General features: G+C 36.6%; 1 protein-coding gene across 2 annotated transcripts in view; it reads right to left on the reverse strand.

The window, feature by feature from the left end:
• Positions 1–413: 413 nt before the first annotated feature.
• The window catches only part of LOC120334720 (uncharacterized), a 91,446-nt gene continuing 72,164 nt past the window's right edge, over positions 414–19,695 (reverse strand). For both annotated transcript variants that reach the window (XM_039402216.2, XM_039402218.2), the window contains 15 exons: positions 12,443–12,554; positions 11,675–11,827; positions 10,542–10,643; positions 10,015–10,127; positions 9,613–9,723; positions 9,213–9,335; positions 8,840–8,950; positions 8,272–8,385; positions 7,453–7,606; positions 4,497–6,924; positions 4,010–4,159; positions 3,688–3,786; positions 3,159–3,307; positions 2,673–2,859; positions 414–1,998 (listed from right to left, as the gene is read on the reverse strand). In XM_039402216.2, coding sequence (XP_039258150.2) covers positions 1,893–1,998; positions 2,673–2,859; positions 3,159–3,307; positions 3,688–3,786; positions 4,010–4,159; positions 4,497–6,924; positions 7,453–7,606; positions 8,272–8,385; positions 8,840–8,950; positions 9,213–9,335; positions 9,613–9,723; positions 10,015–10,127; positions 10,542–10,643; positions 11,675–11,827; positions 12,443–12,554 — 4,212 coding nt within the window. In that variant the 3' untranslated portion in view covers positions 414–1,892. The remainder of the gene's footprint in view (positions 1,999–2,672; positions 2,860–3,158; positions 3,308–3,687; positions 3,787–4,009; positions 4,160–4,496; positions 6,925–7,452; positions 7,607–8,271; positions 8,386–8,839; positions 8,951–9,212; positions 9,336–9,612; positions 9,724–10,014; positions 10,128–10,541; positions 10,644–11,674; positions 11,828–12,442; positions 12,555–19,695) is intronic.

Genomic DNA, 19,695 nt, shown 5'->3' on the forward strand with positions numbered 1-19,695 from the left:
GAATACTTTAATTAGGGCTTGGATAACCAAGCTTTCTGATTCTTTAACGAATGCGACTTTTCCTCTTCGTGACGCGTAGGTAGCTGGAGTGCCCACACACTCCAGGTATCTTACGCGGACGCACTCTCGCTGTGGCAGCCTGAGTACATCTCATTCGGGGGCGTAGCCAGAAATTTTGAAAATAATTCAAGAAACTCCAGTCCAAGTCATCCTTGTGTATTGTACTTGCCTACTTTACGTTTCAAACAAAGTTTCATAATTTTAGATGCGATTGGTTGGCGCAATTGGTATTATTGGTATTTCGTTTATTTAACTACTTAACACTCGTTTATAGATAACTCTTAGAATTCTAGAAAGGAACACACCTTATCTTTAAAGATATTCACTGCTAGGCATACACTATGCACAAAACATACAAGACAAGCAATTGAAATTTATTAGGTGCATTGAAAGACATAAGTAACGAATGAATAAAATAAAATCAAGTAAAACTAACATGTCCACACCACTTTCATATCAGTCCAATATTTTTTGTTTTTGAGAATATGATGCCTCTAAAACGTGACCAGCGCTGTAGAAGCCCATGCCCATAGTACCACACTGCAACGTAATTTCGAAATGTATTTAATTACTTCTATGAACCTTCATAATCGCAGCTATATTTTTAACTTTGATGGTCACAAGTTTAACCGAAATATTGTGGAAAATATGAATACAAAATATGATGAATTTCAATGAAAGAAATTTGTCTAATTCTCGGTGAAGTGGACTCACAAAAATACGATTAAATATAATCTTGAAATAACAACTTACTCGGAATTCGGCTTAAAATTTGTCTATTAACAATACAGATAATTGAAACTATGGTTCTCTATTTGTCAAAAATGTTGCTCTTTTCCTGACAATAAATTCATAACTCAATTGTCTGTTGGGAATGTCAAACTTTGGAGAAGAGTTTATGAATGAGTGCAAACATAATATAAATATCCCAGTATAGAAGTATGCGAGTAACGAATCATAAGCCTGATATGGTCAAAAAGCATAGTGAATTTTGAAAAATTTTCAGCAAAAAAAAAAGATAAAGAATAGAAGGCCCTCGTGGAATTTTTAGGTCAACCAGGTCTGACTTGAACAAAGTGAAATAGAGTAATATTTTCCCCGTGATTTTGAGTTAATTTAAATTCTGAACACCGATATTCATTCAAACTTACAAAGTGGTAATAGCGTGATTTGCATGCTCGGTGAACACGGCTATACGCAAGCAGTCACCGACTAATTCTTAATTCGTAGAGATTTAAAAACCGTTTATCGACCGCAGAATTTCAGGCGACCGAAGTCTGGCCTGAACCAGGTTAACTGGACAGTTACCCCCTTTGCAGTTGAAATAAATTTGTATATTGGTGAAAATCTCACGAATGCGCAGCGATGGGGGAATATAAATTAATTTTGTTTTGCTAGATTGACTAACAAGATATTTTAGCCAACGTTAATTAGTTGATTACTTACACAATGTAGTTGGATCAGGGTTTCAACAAACAGTTATTAAATTGGCTTGAAAATTGTAAGATAAAAATTGAAGGACACTTATACAATTCATTTGCGATATGTACAGCATAAAGTACTCTAATCTCAAAGATAAAGACAACAGCATACTGCAGTTATTACACATGTTTTTGTCGAACATGTCTGAGAAGCAAATGCTCGGGAGCGGGAACGATTGTTTTAGCGTAGCACGCGCGAATGATGAAAGCAGGTGAATCATCAATTGATTCATTATTGCTCAAGCGATTCTGTTATCAGAGTTCTTAGCCTTTCATACAATGGCACCGAGATCGACTCTTTATGAGTTTTTTCCATTTGGAACTTTTTGTTCGAGTCTTTCTTTACTTGTTTCACCTTTCTGTCATCTTATGAATTTGTTCTGGAGATTTTTCAGTTTCGCTATCTTCAGAAATTGCCATCATTGGCCGAGTCGGAGTCCGGCTCCTCGTGTTATATCTGAATAAAATAAATTGCATTTTAGGGTTATAACATGTGTAAAAACGGACACAAAGTTGAAAATTTAGAGTTTTCTGATGATATTTGAATCCCTTTTTGTTTTCTTCTATTCTTGTATAATTGTATTGAAATTTGGGACTTATATATTAAAAAAATTTCGGTGTCGATTGCATTACAGATGGCCTAGTCTAGTGGTTAATTCGTTCAATTACCATGACTGTGTGGGGTACTCTCGAAGTATGTGAACCAAGATGGTGGACAGCGGAACATAGTATGTGTACCAGGTTGGGGTTAGGCCATAATTTCAGGTAAAAATATCACAGGAATCACTTGGCTAGTCTCCGAACTCGTAATAGAACTAAAATAGGGAAAATTGGAATAAAATTATGGCCTAACCTGGTACTGGTACACATACTACGTTCCGATGTCCGCAATCTCGGTTCACATAATTCGGGCGTACTCTGTGTGGCAGAATAAAGTTAATGAGTATAGAAGTTTTCGGCTATTTAAAATCTCTGTAGCTCTCCGCCTATATATGCAAACTTATCCGAAGCATTGTTCGAAGTGGTACAATGAAAACAACTCAGAAATTTCACATTATAGGGAATTATCGTCAGTTCAAATGATAATTCTCATTGCATTGAACGTATAAACAATACAAATAAATTTCTTACTTGCTGCTCATGGATGGTGGTGGATGTTTCTTCCCATAAACTACTGACATTGTGGCGTAGTTTCTCGCTCCTGCGTCAACTGTTCTATTTCCACGTCTGTTTGGTCTTCCTTGTCGACCCGTTGTAGATGATCCGGACGTGATGGCAGATCTTATATCACTCAGTGTAAAGACTGGTCGCGTGTTCTCTGTAATTTATTGCAATATATTAATACTGAAGGTCAATCATAGATTACAAGAAAATGTTTCAATCATGTGAAACCCCAATTTTATTTAGATTTTCTGGCAAATGTAATTAATGTTCTTTAAAACAGGTTAACCGCAAAGGCAATTTTGACCCATTTAGTGGGTAATATTGTTAAATGGCCATTTAAACGGGCCTGCATGTTGGAATGCTAAAGATCAGAATATTCACGTAACAAACCATGTGCAAAATCTCGCTTCCTACGGAAGATTTAGTGTTCTAAGGCTGCATCACATTTCGTACCTGAATCTGCTTCATCTTCATTTTCCGATGGTTTGCTGTCCAAGATATCATTTACGCTTGCAGGTCGTTGTCTAGTTAGCAATGCCGATGCGCTGGGTTTATTGCGTAGTAGTTTCTCAGTCGCAGTCATCTGAGATCCAGAAGTGCCCCTGAAAAGTTTTTTAATTAGAGTTATAAGGTTCTGCTTGTGAATAAATAGAGCCTGACATCTTTCGCAAATTGGCTAACTTTTACAAACGAGAATTTAATTGCGTTAATGATGATTGTTTGATTTATGGAATAGAGTAAATTTACCAAGGGAATTTCCAAAGAGAACGAATTCAGAAAAATGGACTTTTCTGACTATCAGTGTTGCTTACCTTATACAACGCCGTTGGGAGTGATTGAGCTTCATTGAAGAGTGCACTGTTCCCAGACAGTAACGTAGGTAACGTGTTACACAAAATTTACGTACACTAAGTGCTAAGAATTTATGTGTTGTCGCGCTGTTGATGTCCCGTGTAAAAACACATCAAACTGGGTTTCTTACCTGCAGGCATTTTGTAGCAGAAGCGCCTTGAAGTCATCGCGCGATGTACCTCCATTGCTCTTTCGTGATATTCCGTTGCGATGTCCATTGCTCGAAAGTCTGAAAGAACATAATATAAGTTTTAAATATGTTATAAATATGAGTAGTTGTTGTATTTCAATCAATGACTGTTCTTTCATCCTACAGCACATGTGCTCTCTATTGCTTATTCAAAGTAATGTAAAAATAAAATAATGGTTCTAGAGCAAATCAGATGCAGAAGTAAATTTTTCTAATGAGGTCAGATGTAAATTTTCTTTCAGATGAAAATAATTCAATTTACCTTGAGTTTCTTTTTCTTTCCAGTGTATTTCCAGGACTTTTGTTGCCGTTTGTTGATGACGTTTTATAGGAGAATGCTTCGTTGTTTGTTCCAGGCGATGATGGCGGGGATGCACCGATAGATTTTCCTGATAATGTCTCTCGCTTTGATCTGTAATAGGTGAAAAACGTTTTGTAAGAATAAATAGAAACCGAGTATGGTAGCCCAGAAACATGACCTGAATTACCTGTGTCTTCAATTCGCTTTAGGTATATCGGTGATGCAAAGCGCAAGCCAATCTACCACCTTAGAGGTAAAAATTGATTGCTACGTCGAGTAAACTTGAGGATTTTTACGTTTGTGTGGTTGCTTAAATGAAGCCCTTTTTTAGGCCAAATTTTGAAATATTCCAGTAAACGAATTTAGATAACAGATTTTCTAATAGTTTGATTGATCCCTCCTCTCTTAGCATAAAGCATAAAAACGTTGAATAAAATTCAGTACTTACTTATGAATAGCAGACATCAGGTTTTCGTATGTTGAAAATTTGGGGGATTGTTTTGCAGATTCCGTATTCAATCCAAGCCTTGCAGCAGCCGAATCCTGCTCAGCTGGAACTTCGGGGGATGGGGAGCTTGGAGCACGACTTGGACCTGAAAATTCTTCTATTTTCTCCAACCAGTCAACGCTATCAGGGGTTTGAGCTGTTGCTTCGTCGATCGGCTCTGGAATGCTCGTTTGTTTTTCGCTGTCATCCGTGGTCGAAAGTGCCTTATCGACTTCAATTTCATTCTTATCGACTTTCAATACTGTTTGTTTTTCAGTAGTTTCAGTTTGATTGTCGGTCACATCTTCTGGCTTATTGGTATCGGGTTTCTGATTTTCAGTACTCTCTTTACTTTCATGAGTTATAGGTATTTCGTCAGGTTTATTCTCCGTCGTCTCGGCTGTGGGCTCAACAAGCGGAACTTTTTTTGGTTTTGTTTCCGTCTTCGGTGCAGGTGGTGACACACTGGAGAAGAAAGCTGCTCTGGCCACTGAAGCTCTGTACGATGGAGATTGCTCGCGTGTACGCTTATTTTCGAAAGAGGATTCGGCAGGGCTTGTCGGTTTGGGGCTCACTTTTGGCGGAGTCTTATTTGTTGGTTTGATTGAAGTCGATTTCGGTGCTGTAGGTGGAGGAATCTTTACTGCTGAGTTATCTTTTATCACTGGCGATTTGTTATCTTCGGTCTTAACGCTCTCTGATAGTTTTTCTGGCTCAAGATTTGTTTTCTCCGCCACAACGGGGGCTGTAACTTTAATAGAAGTTGATTTAGGTGCGGTAGGCGGTGGAACTTTTTCGGCAGAAGCAGTGGTTGCTATTTTTGCGTGTTCATCTACTTTAGTATCAAGTTTGGCTTGTTCTTTGGCTTCAGGTAATTTTGGAACCGGGTTTGAAGACTCCACAGCAGCCTGTTTTGTGAGTTTCGGTTTTTCCTCGACCTTTGGTTTTACAGGACTTGGATCAATGTTAGCCTGCTTCTCTCGTATTGTTTTCTTCTTCAATGAAAATTTGTTCCCCATTGCTGCTGCTTGTTCTGCGATTGACATGTACGGCGCTGCAGCAGTCACATTTTTGGGTGAAGTTTCTGGCTTCGGGGATATCGATGGTGCTTCAGGCGACTTAGGGGCGACCTGAACAGGCGGAGGTGGTGGTGGGCTCATTGATGGTGGGCTGGTAGATCTTTGAGATGCCGTTCGTTGAGGTTTCGTCGGAGGCGGTGATTTACTTTTCTTCCTTTGTGCTTTTAATGAACGTTTCTTTTCTATCCTCGCCACTTCGGATGAAATGTCTGGTAATTCGTCAGGCGTTGGTGGATCGGGGAATACATCAACCGGTGGGGGAGGCGGTGGAGTTTCCATGTAAAATACCTCTGGTGACATCAATGGAGTCTCCGGAGCCGGATAGGCTTTTGGCGTAAGTTTGTCTCCTGGAGAAATATTTGAAACCAATGGGGATATTTCTTTTTCGGGAATTGATCTATGAGACAATGATGGTGATGGACTGGCACTGTTTGATAAACTTGATGCCCGTTTAGGTGGAGGAGGTGGTGTTTTCATTTTTCCTTTCTTATTAGGAGATTTTGAATCACTAGTTTGTCGCAAAGAAAGTCTTTTATTGAGCTCTGTCTGAAAATTCAAAGCAGGAGATTCTACATGTTTTGGAGTCTTCACAGAGGCTGATTTTCCACGAGGAGAAAGTAACGATTTTGGAGTGGAATGATTGCTATTAACAGCACGGTTGTATGAATTATAATTGTTTCTGCTTTCTATGGCATGTTTGAACTCATCCCCGAAAAAAGCTTGCGCTTTCTGCTGTTCAATAGGTGAAGTGACTTTTACTTCCACGGATTGCTGAGCAATCGGTGTTGCGGCGATCGTACTATCCGATATTGTTGAATTTGGTGACTGGCTTTTGGTATTCCCGCTTTCGTGATTTACAGAATTAATGTATCCATCTTGCTCTACTGAAAACATCGACTCACACAGGCTAGTGGTGTCGTTAGTAAGGCCTCCCGCAGAATGTACCGAATGAGCATCTGGGTCAGTGTTCTGCGGGGACGAATCCGCCATACTTGACATCGAAATGGTATCATCACCACCCATGCGTTTTTTTATTCCCCGGTGTTTCATGCTTCTGGTAGATCTACGATTTTTAACTGTTCTGGAAATCTCCGTTTCGTTCTCCAAAGGATCTGCTTCGTAGTTCATAAAATTGTAAGCGCCGCTAGAACCGTTTATTCTTCCTTTGCGCGATTTTTTTAGCATTGCGGCAGCGGATATAGCTGTCCCACCATCAGATGCGCTGCTGTTCAACGACAATGTACTGTTGTTGTTGGATGAACGGTTCAAAGTCACGCTGATAACTGAAGAGGCGGTGCTTTGGTATCGATCTGTAGAGAAACGAATATATGTATAAGGAATTCAATTCATATCATTATATACAACATGGTATTAAATAATGAGAGCATTGGCTGGTTTGCATGGTATTAAAAAATAACTTCATGGGACAGTTCATGAGATATTGTACATGAGATACAGTACACTTTAATTTTCAGAAAGACTCTACAACAGCAGATAGCATATGCAATTAATGACAATCATGATAATGTGACGGGTGCAAGTTTAGGACCTGAGATTTCTGACCTGAAATGCAAACACCGTCAGGTTCAACTTACAAAACATTTACCGAAAAAGCAATATAACATAAGATCATCCTTTAAAGTTTAACTATGAAACTATCAACACTTTTTACGGAAATTTAACAGATTATAGAAAAATTATTTGAAAAATGATCAAATTGAAAAAATAATAAGAGATGATGGTGCGCCTGATGTAGTGGTGTTTTTCTAAACATAATATACATAACAATAATTGCATCTTCCAAAACTCAATCCAGCATTGACCAATATTCAACCTACCGTCTTCCAAAGTGCTCAGTTTGCTGTTTATTGACATGGTTGAAAGAGAATTCGATGAACTTGTAATCCATGGTCTGTTGTCCACTATCGGGCTGACTTTACCCAATGAATTGGAATATATCGGTGAAGTTCCGCCTTTCTTTTGCTTCACCATCTGCAATTAAATAGTTTTAAGTTAAACATCATCTCGTTTTCCTACTAAGTTCAAAAATATGGAAATCGACAGAATCGCGACATTTAAATGTATTGTTGTCAAAATAGGTATATATTTTATGACATCTATTATTTGAAGCACGGTGTATGTTTCTTGTGAGGCACTTCGTCTACCTATAACCAACCACTCATACATATTATTGCGGATATAAATGCTATTTACAACAATACCATAACAAATATCCAGTTATCTTCGAACATCTTTGATAAATTATCTGTCATTACAAATGAGAAAGCGTTGAGAGCCTGATGCTATACCAAACTGTAGTCTGAAACCACAATTTTTCCCGATTATAAGACACATCCAAGCCTGTAGTGTGGTAATATTTGTGTCTTAGAATCTAGCAACGCATTAAACAGTCACGACATTTGAATCTGCTGACGTATACTGTTCGTGGTCCAATACCATGGTGTTTTGATTTGAAAGTCGTTCTTTGGTTCGTTCTGCCTTAAGACTCCTAGTTGACGTTTGATCTAATAAAAGCCTAGTGTAGAAGCTTGCTCATTTCTATGTTAGGTTATTAGTATTATTATCAGTATTAACGTTATCAAATTAAATAATATTCAATAATTTTAGATAATAAACCAGTTTCTCTGTATACTTACATTATTCAAGGCATTGGTTATAACAGCACTTTGAGCAGCAGTAATGTCGGAAGTAGAAGAATGCTGGTTGCTTTCTGTTCCGCTCCAGAATCCTGATGATGCCCTGTCCTCGCCCTGTAATACTTATAGGATTAGTTATAAATCAGGGAATAGATATATTGGTTTGTATTACACAATGCTAAGGACGGTGCTGAACTTTAACTGGAAGAAACATATAACAATCGAGGATCCTAAGCAATACATAATACGAATAGTTATAAGACAGGAAATATATATTGGTTTATATTACACAATAAGAATTTTAGGATTTTGTAAGAGATCAGCTAGTGGCTATTTAGTTCAATTATCCTAGCTCTGTTGTCATCTCGAGCTCAGCCATCTTAAAATAATTTGGGTAGACTGGGCCAAAATAATTCTGTCGCTTCCTACAGCTTTAGTTGCTGCATTTACAGAGAATCTAGGCTAGGAACATGGTAAATGAAGCTCGAATCTATCATATAATTCGTTTCGTTATTCCCAGCAGTAATTAGACCATATCAATTTGTTTTAAATATGAAAATCCACATACCTGTTGAAGTCTAGCTCCATTCATTCTCATTGCGATGTCGCTCGGTTTCATATCATTGGTGACATTTGATGTGATGGGAGATAATCCCTGTAGTTGTGGGCTTGCGGAAAGCTGAACAATAACAAAGTTTCATTTTTGATATTGAAATATTATCCAAATCTCTTATGAACAGTGGATTAAATTTTAACATTTCTAATCCCATTGAATGTTTTGGATGTTAGGGTGTTGGTCAATTTATGTGAATTTTCAGGTTGATGAATTCATTTATGAACTTTGTCTAATGTCCAATACAAAAATAATATTTTCTCAATAGCACGCTACTTCCTTTTTGTACGAAATTCTTTAATTTGCGAAATAACTCGTAGGTTCATACCTCTTGTGGAGTAGCATTACGTACTGGTGTTGGTGGGTTGCTTTCTCCTGTATGTCGGCCTTCATCTGTTGATGTGTCTTCATTCTTGACATCAAGTGAATTTGGTCGAATCAAATCTCTATCCTGTATTGTCGAATAAAAATACCGTTAAGAGTTTGTACTTCTTACGGCCATGTGTCAACTAGCTCACATACCGTATTATTCAATTTGTATAAAAATGCGTTTATTTCTTTAATTACATCTTATTACAACATCGAAAGAACAGAAATGTTTCCATTCAAAACGCAAACGTGGTCAAATATCAATGGTATTCATACCACATTCAGTCCAAAAAAGACTTTCTTTTCGCTGTGGGTGATATATATTAGGCATTCAGGTAAATAGAATTTCCTACACTCACATGAACTCCGTTTATCGGCGTTGAAGATTGTTTCATCTTCGGTACAATAGGGCATGGAACTGCTGTAGGAGATTCTAAAAATTCTGTGGATCCGTGTGAGCTCGCTGGACTCTAAATGATACATACATAATTCATTAAAGACATGGAGAATTTCTCTCACGATATTCACTAATTTGGCCAATTCTGCGCCACGGTAATCAAGAGTAGTGGCTTTCTTTTGAGATGGAATTTTGGTTTCGTTTACTATCCTATCACCTAAATCGTTTGGTTTGGCATAATGTCAATTACCTTACCTTAATTAAACTTACACCATTACAGATCACATATAATAAATCTAAATATTTAATTACAAATAGCAATAATTTGTATTACATTGCACTCAGTCTGGCCATCTGTACTTACTGCGTGGTGGCTTTTAATTGTTTTTTGTTTCATCCTTCGCTGTGACGGAGTTATTGGAAGGACTTTGACGTCATCGGTTTGAATTTCAGCGTTTCTTTGATTTGGCGACACAACTAAATTATAAAATAATAAATATTGTGTTTCAATTAGGACGCATTTCGTTTGAAAACCTCATGCTCCCTAGCTCACGAATAATGTATAAGTTTTGTGCTGAATCCAAAATATCCTGATTCAAACGATTCAAATCAGTCGCCCCTTGCACCGAGTCTTGCTCGGAAAAATATTTGGTACATTACAAAACTAGATAATATGATTTTTGAGAGACGAATTCCTCAGTCATTTAATTACATTGTTTTCAACAACGTCAAAATCTTGAATTACATATTCCGATGTATATATCTGTTATTCCCTCACAGGGTGCTCACATCTTCGGTGTTTCCGTGAATAAGACATTGCTTTGAACAAAAGAGTATAGAAAAGTCCACAGTCACACACAAAAGACTGTTCACATTGAATATGACACCTACCGTGACCGTTTATCAAAGACCTCGATTCGTCGCTTAATCCTCCTTCAATGTAGGAATTGTTGGCGTCTGAATGTAGACTGTAGGGTCGTACACCGCTATTGACTATAGAAAAAAATACGTAGTTCAGTATAGATGAATACCTCCATTAAACATAATAAAAATGTAATAATTGAAACATTGAACCCTAAGCTCAATATTTGTAATTTCGCACCATATTACCCGTTGAACAAACCAAAACCTTGGGTTTTTCCACCTATTGACATGGTACGGTACATTATTTATTCCACCTATTGAAATGTGGCATCTACTTTTTGAGAATTATAGGAAATATGTCATATAAACTATCAATGAGCACTATGATTTAGTGTTTGGCGAATTGATTTAACTATATTGGCGTCACTTGCTAGAAGTTTCGGGTATAAAACCATAGTTATCATTTTACCTGGGGTTCACTAAATTTAGTAGGCTACGTCGAGCCCAAATCTAATTATTCATAATATAACGCCATCGTCTATGATCCGCTCCATTCAAAATCAGTGTAAACATAGAGATATTGTGTAAATAACTCAATAAAACGATTTTATTGATGTAACTTTCTCCTATCATGACCCAGACGACTTTTGTAATGCTCTTTTCTTGACCGAGTGAAAGTAAATACAATCCGACAGGGCGTCCTGTTTTTAAACTTAATTACATATTTGAGCAGTATTTAAAGAATGCGACAATACTACATTATACTAATTTAATGTCAACTTATAAAGGTATACTTATGGGATAAGCATTTTGCCAAATTTGGACAAAGGCAATGATATGAGGTGAATTAGTGCAGTGTTGTTTTTACAGAAAACTTAACGTTAAATTCTCGAAAATGAGAAGCGCGCCACCTGTCCGTACACCTGTCCGTCAAACGCACCACCTGTACTAGGTATCAGCTCAAAGCGAAAGTGCATGTACTTACAGTTACATCTACAAACAATGACAATTCGGTCAAATTTGTAGGTGAAAGCCGTGGCAATGTTTGTAAGCATGTAGGGGAAATAATCAAACTGCGTTTTGGGACAGTTTTAAATGGATTACTCCAAAATTCTGCGGATTCCCGATTTTTGTACTAATTCCCCAAAGCAAATATTTACCGATTTCTGATGGCAATCCTGTCAAAGTCTTATGCTTGTGACGAAGTTGTCGTCTCTGTGATGCGTTGGCTCTTTGTCGAATCTGGGAAGTTGACGACAAACGTTGGGAACGACGAAGATTTGCTTGACGTTCAAATTTGGCTCCGGATGTATCTGAAGTAATAAAAAAAAATTAATGAGCATTCACACTCTGCGTCGTGAAATATTGGCCATTACTTTAAATATACATGTCTATAAAGTCTTTACAATTTCGATTTTGGTATGACGTCGGTTCTCAATAAACCGTAACCACGTTTGTTGTTTTAATCAGTAATTGTTTAAGTATTGTTACCTCATTCAGTGCACCTGTGAGGGCCAAAACAAATAATATCGATGAATAAATTTTGCAATTTTAAAATCTTTTAGGACCCCATGGACACCCTACACATCGTGTTCGCCATATATACATTGGACAGTAAAATATTGCAAAATTCATGGCGGTTGTAACGTGTACCGAAAGCGCAACATTTAGAGCAGCGAAACCAATTTACATACTTTAACATAATGTTTAATGTTTTAGAACGGTGCTCAATATATTTCATAGATAATAAGTTTCAAATTAAAAAGTTATTTTTCTGCACAATCTGCAATTAACCATTGAAAATATGTTTAGATTACAAGTAAGAATCTTACCCAAAGCAATTGATTGCTTGTTTCGCAAAAAAATGTCTGATCAATCAGCAACTAAAGAATACATTTGGTGGTTGAAAAACTAAAGATATTACTCACCAACTTTGATGATGTCTATTTTAGAAGATGATGAGTCAATTTTCATCTTCTGATCCGGAGTTACTGTTGAAGACTCCTGATCTTTATTTACTCTATTGTTTACGTGAGAAGACTGTAAAAAATAATGTGAAATGCTTGTCACTATATTAATTACTTAAATATGAACAATGGCAAAATTTAAATGACCTGACTATGATGAAAAACATTCTATGCTTCATAAAGGAATGAATGGGTGGTGGGGTGTGCTGAGTCTAGAGAAAGAAGCACACATTTTTTATTGTTAAACAAGTTTAGAAGACTCCAAAACAAATTTGTGTTTTAAATTGACCTCATTAAACACAAATCTACATCGTAGGAGTAATACTATCTATGTATATTCCATAAGCACAAATCCAAGCCCTGTCATTCATATAACCAATTATGTGGTAAACAAATAATAATAACAGTAGGTAGGTATAACATTGATCTATACAGTTTTAAATTGAATCGCTTTCTCATCCTGTCCTTTTACCCTTATCATTGGACTCGATTCAATTGATGCGACAATCTTTGTTATCACTTATGACGTAAACTATCCTCTTCAATTTCGTACTTTCCGAAATTCCTCGTATACAGGTCGTGTGACCTGATTCGATATATAATACAAGTCTACGATACACTGGCGATTTATGTCTATGGCAAATTCAATGATCTCTCTCTCTATCACTATACTTTGACGCAGATGGGCTGCAAAATAAATCATTGTATCGAATGCAAAAACTATTACTACTACTTCGTGAATTGCCCTAATGTCTATTGACTCAAAAATATACGTTTGTAGCAGCAAAATATCTGCAGCGCAGGCCATTGAACTAAAAATTTCATTTAAATGCGTATCTCAATTTTACATTGAAAATCACAAACCTACCTACTGAGATACCAGTTTAAATTAGTGTTGTCTTGCCAGAAAACTGTCTAAATTTTGATACCCCTTCATACGTAACGTAGTTCAACATTAAATCTACCATGCTGATTTGTCAAAATTCACGAGTGAAACTGCTAAACTAACAATAACTGTTTGTTTTCTAACACGTTTATGTGACATACGAATCCGTCTCTATGTATCTGACCCACTTCCCAAAAACGTTACAATATCATGTTACAAAGCTAACATTGTTTGACCCAGTTCCCGGTACCCCATGGAGTGTATTGTTTTTGCTCAATTACTATGTTATCCTTACTATGATCAAACTTCTCAGTGGAGCGTGATGTACCTCACACTTCTTTAGAATGGATCTGCACATTGCCTGCTTAAACTCTATTTGGGAATATCAGTTCTATATATTGTCTAAATCATAGGGTATTATGGTAGGGTTGAAATGATATATAATAAGCTGGTCGTCAATTTATAAAATAAGCTACGAATCTGAATTTATAAACTTACAAGAACAATTTTTGATCTACCTGGTTAGCATGTAAACGACATGTCAATCCAGATACAACAAAATTGGCCTAGCTTTTTGAAAACTTGTTAAAATAAACCTAGCAGCCTTCATTTTTGTGAGATTCACAGGATTTTTTTGCTGTTCGACTTGGAAAATATAGCAAGTTACTCCATTTTAGTTGCTTTGTTCTGACATAACTTCAAAAATGCGATATCATGATTACGTTGTAATTTGTGACTGTTAAATATCGAAATATTGTTATATATACTACAATAATCCGTAATAACTAGAAGTATTTCGACCTTGCATACAATTTCCAATCTAATTCAGATTTGGTATCCGAATGTTTTGCGTAGCAACAAGTAATTTAGCTCATTTCTCAAGTTTCTGTGTTATCTCTCCAGCTGGGTGATATCCTGTGTATAACAAATATACCTCGCCTAAATTTATTACCACACGAGGACGACGGGGTCAATAAACCTTAACGTGCTAAAATCTATAGACCGGAATGACACAAGAATATTGTTTGCGATGACGTAATATCACTTCTTTTGAGTGTTTCGTTCAACTCTTCGCGGCTAAGTGAGCAAGGCTAGTGATATGAACCATAACCACAAACGAGCAATTTACGAAAACGCTATCCAATTTTGTCATATTTCAAATTTAAGTTTGTTTGTTATGCGGCATGTATGTGTTGCATGTATTCTGATTTTTTCTTCGTTATTAGTTTAAAATAAATGCAATTCGTGCAATAAATTTTTTTCTCAAAATCATGTTTCCACTGATGGCAATGAGACATATAAAATAACAGCACAGTAAAATTACTAACTACCAAATGGCATATTAAACCGTTCTCATTCTCTCTAAATTTCAACATTGCGTTTCCAGTGTTATGTACTTTGCCAGTAACGACACCAGCCGCTGCTGTTTAACTACCATCACATATGCTGACGATAGATAATTCTTGACTGTTTACATAAAGCCTGACCTATGGACCAGCTTCGGGAGCTTTGTGGTCCTCTTTGTGATTACAAGCCTCGCGGCGTAGGCTTTATTCTTTATTGATATTTTATATTCGATATCTTACTTACAGCTAATATATTACAAGAAATAAAAAACAGATAATATAAGTCTACGTATTGACTAACGTATTATATCGATTTCAGTGAATTCACAAAAAATCTTTAAATCCTCTATTTCCTGGCTAAATTAGATTTCTAAGTTTTGAATTGTGTTGACGTGAATACAATAGTTACCCTCCTATAATCTTCCAATAATATTGATTCTCTACAATAACCAACATCACACTATTTTCACGGACATTTTCCATATCTCACATTAAATTTTAGTTATTTTCAAATTATGAACCCACTAGAAAACTGGCAAATCCTTATTCAAAATAAAAATTTTACTATCATATCAAACGCCTTCCTGTATTTTTGACAAATTCCTTCCCTACATAATTTTGAATTAAAATGTCAAAGCCGACGATACCTATCCCAATGTTATTTCCTATGCTATTCAAGCTATTTCAGAAGTCGTATCGGCTTCCTGCTCTAATTAAAGTACCAGTTCAACTACTGACATGAATCGTCTGCTAGACCTTCATAGAACCTTTCGTTAAATAATGACTAGTCGGACTCTCTAGCCGAGGCAAGGTAGAAAGAAGCGCACACATTCGTCACAAAGCACTCATTGAAAATTATTGAAGCGTAGCGAGCCAGGTAAAGAAACTTTATCATTCTATTGGAAATCTAAATAAACGTTCGCTGCGCTCTGTTGGATATTTTGATGAATACACCGATCCGCGAAAAAATTACTAGATTGGGCTAGCTTGGCCTAGCAGTGGTATTAACGTGAACCGAAGGAATAGATATGAACCTTATACATTGTCAAATAAGACAAAGCACGTGATCACTCGCAAGAACATATCTAATCCCAATGGCCCTTCGATACCATACATTTCCATGTAGCATGAACAATAATACGAGGTGGAAACATAAAACAGCAACATTTTATCCCATACTGGTTCCTAACTCTCTCATGAAAACACTTCACATCTCTCTCTTCTGATAATCAGAATAAACTCATCGAAAAGAGATATAATTCAGTAGTGTCCCATACTCCCATTCGGAAAAACGTTTTGGAGGGCGAACACAAAGATGCACTCGATAATGTATCAGAATAAATGAAACTAAATCTTTCTTGTCTGACATTGACAGAACTAGATTTTCCAGAAAAACTGGTATAAATTATAAAAACTGGGTCCATATTCTAAATGCCAATATTGTTGGACCAGCGCGCTGACAAATACGCTTTCGACTTAATAAGAATATTATATCGAGATACACATTCAGCGACACTCAAAAAATTTCGAACACACCTGCGGGCGTGATGTTGTTCATACAAAATGTCTTCAATTAATGGATAGGAATGCTAAAAATGTCTGGCTAGGTTTGTCATTAATAAGAGCTAAGGATTCAATTGTATGGTATTCAATAAGCCAATTTTATCCCTGAACGTGCTATTTTCCACACAAATATTATTGTACTCATATAATAGGACTGAAAACCTAAATTTAATTGTCGTCAAACTAGACCACAAAAATGCTTCTAATAATGATCAAAACAAATCTCTGATATTCTGGGTCTGTGAGTACGCAGAAAAAAATCCGAAAGTGAAAACATGATAAATGCTCACTTGTACGGACATATTGTAAAAACGTTTATAGTAAACTAACGGCATATTTTTTAAAGCATGTTATATAGCAGATGTGAATGTTCGATAAAGTTAAAAACAAACAGTATAATCCACAGTATATCGTCCAAAAAATGAAGTAAAGAAGTACGCGATTATTACGGTAATGAAATTCATTGTTGAACATTCCAAAGAAACCAGGGTTTTTATACATATACCCATCGCCAGTTTGCAGTAAAGGAAAAAATTGTTTTCATGAAGGATTGATTACAAGTTGGTACAGTAAAAGTTGGATTTGAGTTGGACTATACGAAGACGCGGTTGCACTCGTACAGCAGAAGTCAATTTTCTTCTGTAGTACCGACATTTCGATGGCCACCCCCCGCGCATGAGATTTCGTATAGAAAATGAAAGACAGTTTGATGTCCAGGGCATTGTCCAAGATGTATATTGCTAAATTGTCAGTGCATATGTGCACCATGGTGACGTAATTATCCATGTTTAAACTTGGTTGAAATTTAACACCTTTTAAACGTTTAGTTAACACCATGTTTCGCCATAAAGTGATGCGTCGTGTGTGTTAGAACCCCACCGAGTCCATTAGCGCTAGCTTTCTCTGGTTGCTTTTCATTGAAATGCGACGAAGCGAAAACGAACAAATGGTTTGTGTTCATTCATTCGTACAATTTCAAGTCTAAAACTTGTCATTTTGTTAGAAAAATACACGCTTGTGGTTAGTGAACAATTCTTCGGTAATAGCTAAGATTTAACTCAGTTAACAGTGAGCCTTTAGCTGGCTAATATATCTCTCACACAATCCAGAACATTTCATACATAAGCATGTATAATCTGCGTTGGACAAGCTAAAACATCCATGCCTCAAATAAGTCAAATACTTTTTCCATTTTAATTTTTCTATCGTATTTTCTTGTGCAACATATTATTTTACCACCCGAGTCTCGTTTTAGCTTCTCTTGTAGAACCTTGAATTGCAAACCCATCAGTTACAAATTATCAATGATCAAGTTATGAGCAATCACTAACTTGGGAAGACTCTTGCTATCACGCTCACTTTGTCTAACTGCACTGTTCAATTAAGTTAATAAGATTAAAGCTTGCGAGGCTGTGAATAATGCCTTGTTCTCAATATAGGAAATTAAAATACCACCAATACACGTTTAAATACAGCCTTGGGCGCATTACCATTAATATTATCAATAAGAGGTTTGCGTTGAAATGAACGTGAAAAATTTTCACTCAGCCTTTTTCATTATAAACCGTCCAAAACAAACGTTGAAAAAATACTCAAACTGGTTCGGTTAATATAGGTAGCAACTTCAATCTAACACATAAATCTCAAAACGACTGACATCCACGCGCGATTATTCCGAATTCGAACGGCAGTAAAACAATGCTTGGAAGCGCACACCTTTGTTTCGAATTACTCGCCGCGAAATGAAATCTTTCAATTGCTTCCAGTATCACGTTTCTATTGTAAAATGACTTCCTACAGAGTTGAAATCAGTACAGCAGTTTACATTTGATACATTCACTGACAAGATACCGTATCCGACTACCAACGGATTAGTAGACCCCATTGACCATAAAACGGTGTTATAAAAACTTGCAATTGGCGAAAACTTTAGCGCGTTTTCGGCTTTCAATTTCTTTATATACGTTATGGTTATACGTATTGCTGTATTTTTTATGTGAAGTTTTTGTGCTCATTTCGCTTAGAACAGAGCTCTACACAAGCAGCCAAAGCTGGGCCGTATTAATATTAATTTTGCTACAAATTAAATTTATTTTTGATTATTATATATTAAAACATTTTGTATTACTCGATCTCTGAAATGGGCAAACTACAGTCCGCGGGCCAAATCCGGCTCGTTGGATAACTCAATCTGATCCGCCTGATGCTGCCACAATCAAACTAAAACCTTGTTAAGATTGCGATTAGATTTGCCCACCCCTGCAGCCTATCTATCCAGATATGGAAATTGCTGGCCTAAGATCAAGTTGCTCCCGGTCCAGTCGATAAGCATTCAGAAATAGCAGAATGATATAAATCAGTGACTCCAAAGGTTAACTTACCAGTTGTCCAGTGTTCTCGCAAAAATTCTTTATCCACTACGAGACTTCCAGGCTATGGAACCGGTAACCCAAACAAACTTACGCGCTTCGTTGAGCGTATCTGACACCAGTTCACACGATGTAAGCAAGACACTCGAATACCAGATTGCTACATCATTGTGACACAAGATACTGTCTTAAACCTTATAATGAACGGCGTGTTTAAATTTTGAATTTCGAACTATGTTTGATTCTACAGCGTTTCATATGTGTGTGCACCAATATGGAGGCAACTAATTTTGTTCACCTACTTTACATCAAGTTGTGTAAAGGGACTGAAACCTATGAGCAGGGGGTATCCACTTGACTGACACAGACAGTCCCCGATATCAAAATAAGGAAAATTGGAATAAAATTATGGCCTAACCTGGTACACACACTACAGGAGTACCGATCCTACGATGTTGTATTCACATTTTCTAACGCCAACTTTGTGGAAATAGATTGTCTAGAATTGAACCTGTTGAATAACTACGGTGTCAAATTAAGACTTTTCTACTGTAGCGTGTCAATTTCGATATACTGATGACCTTTCTGTGAATGATTCACTATAACAAAAGACTAACAGTGATTCATCGTTTCAAGTACATTTTGAGTTGAGTTTCTGGTGACTCGATGGTTTAAAATACCAGCGTAGGGTAGTACCAAAATGAAAGTTCGCATAGCTTAGTATAGTTATCAAGCTCATTTGCCATTCATAAAATTCTACAAAGTTAACTTCTTAAGCTAAACGTGATTTTTTCACACTGATAAGCACAACAGTATGCGTGAATTTTTGGACATCTCAAGACAAATTTCAATGTTTTTCATGATAGTATAAATCTCGAAACAACGCTGTATTAATCTGAAATTTTTCTTACTGAATTTAAACATTATTTGGTCTAATGGGCTCACCCCAGAATTGTACAGTGTTTTTATCCATACAAAAATACGGTATTCCATTAATTTTTGGATAACGTGCGATAACTACTGTTCTTGTAAAATGCCTTCAATTATGTA

This window comes from Styela clava, chromosome 1, assembly GCF_964204865.1.
Source record: "Styela clava chromosome 1, kaStyClav1.hap1.2, whole genome shotgun sequence".
In the NCBI taxonomy this organism is placed as follows: Eukaryota; Metazoa; Chordata; class Ascidiacea; order Stolidobranchia; family Styelidae; genus Styela; species Styela clava.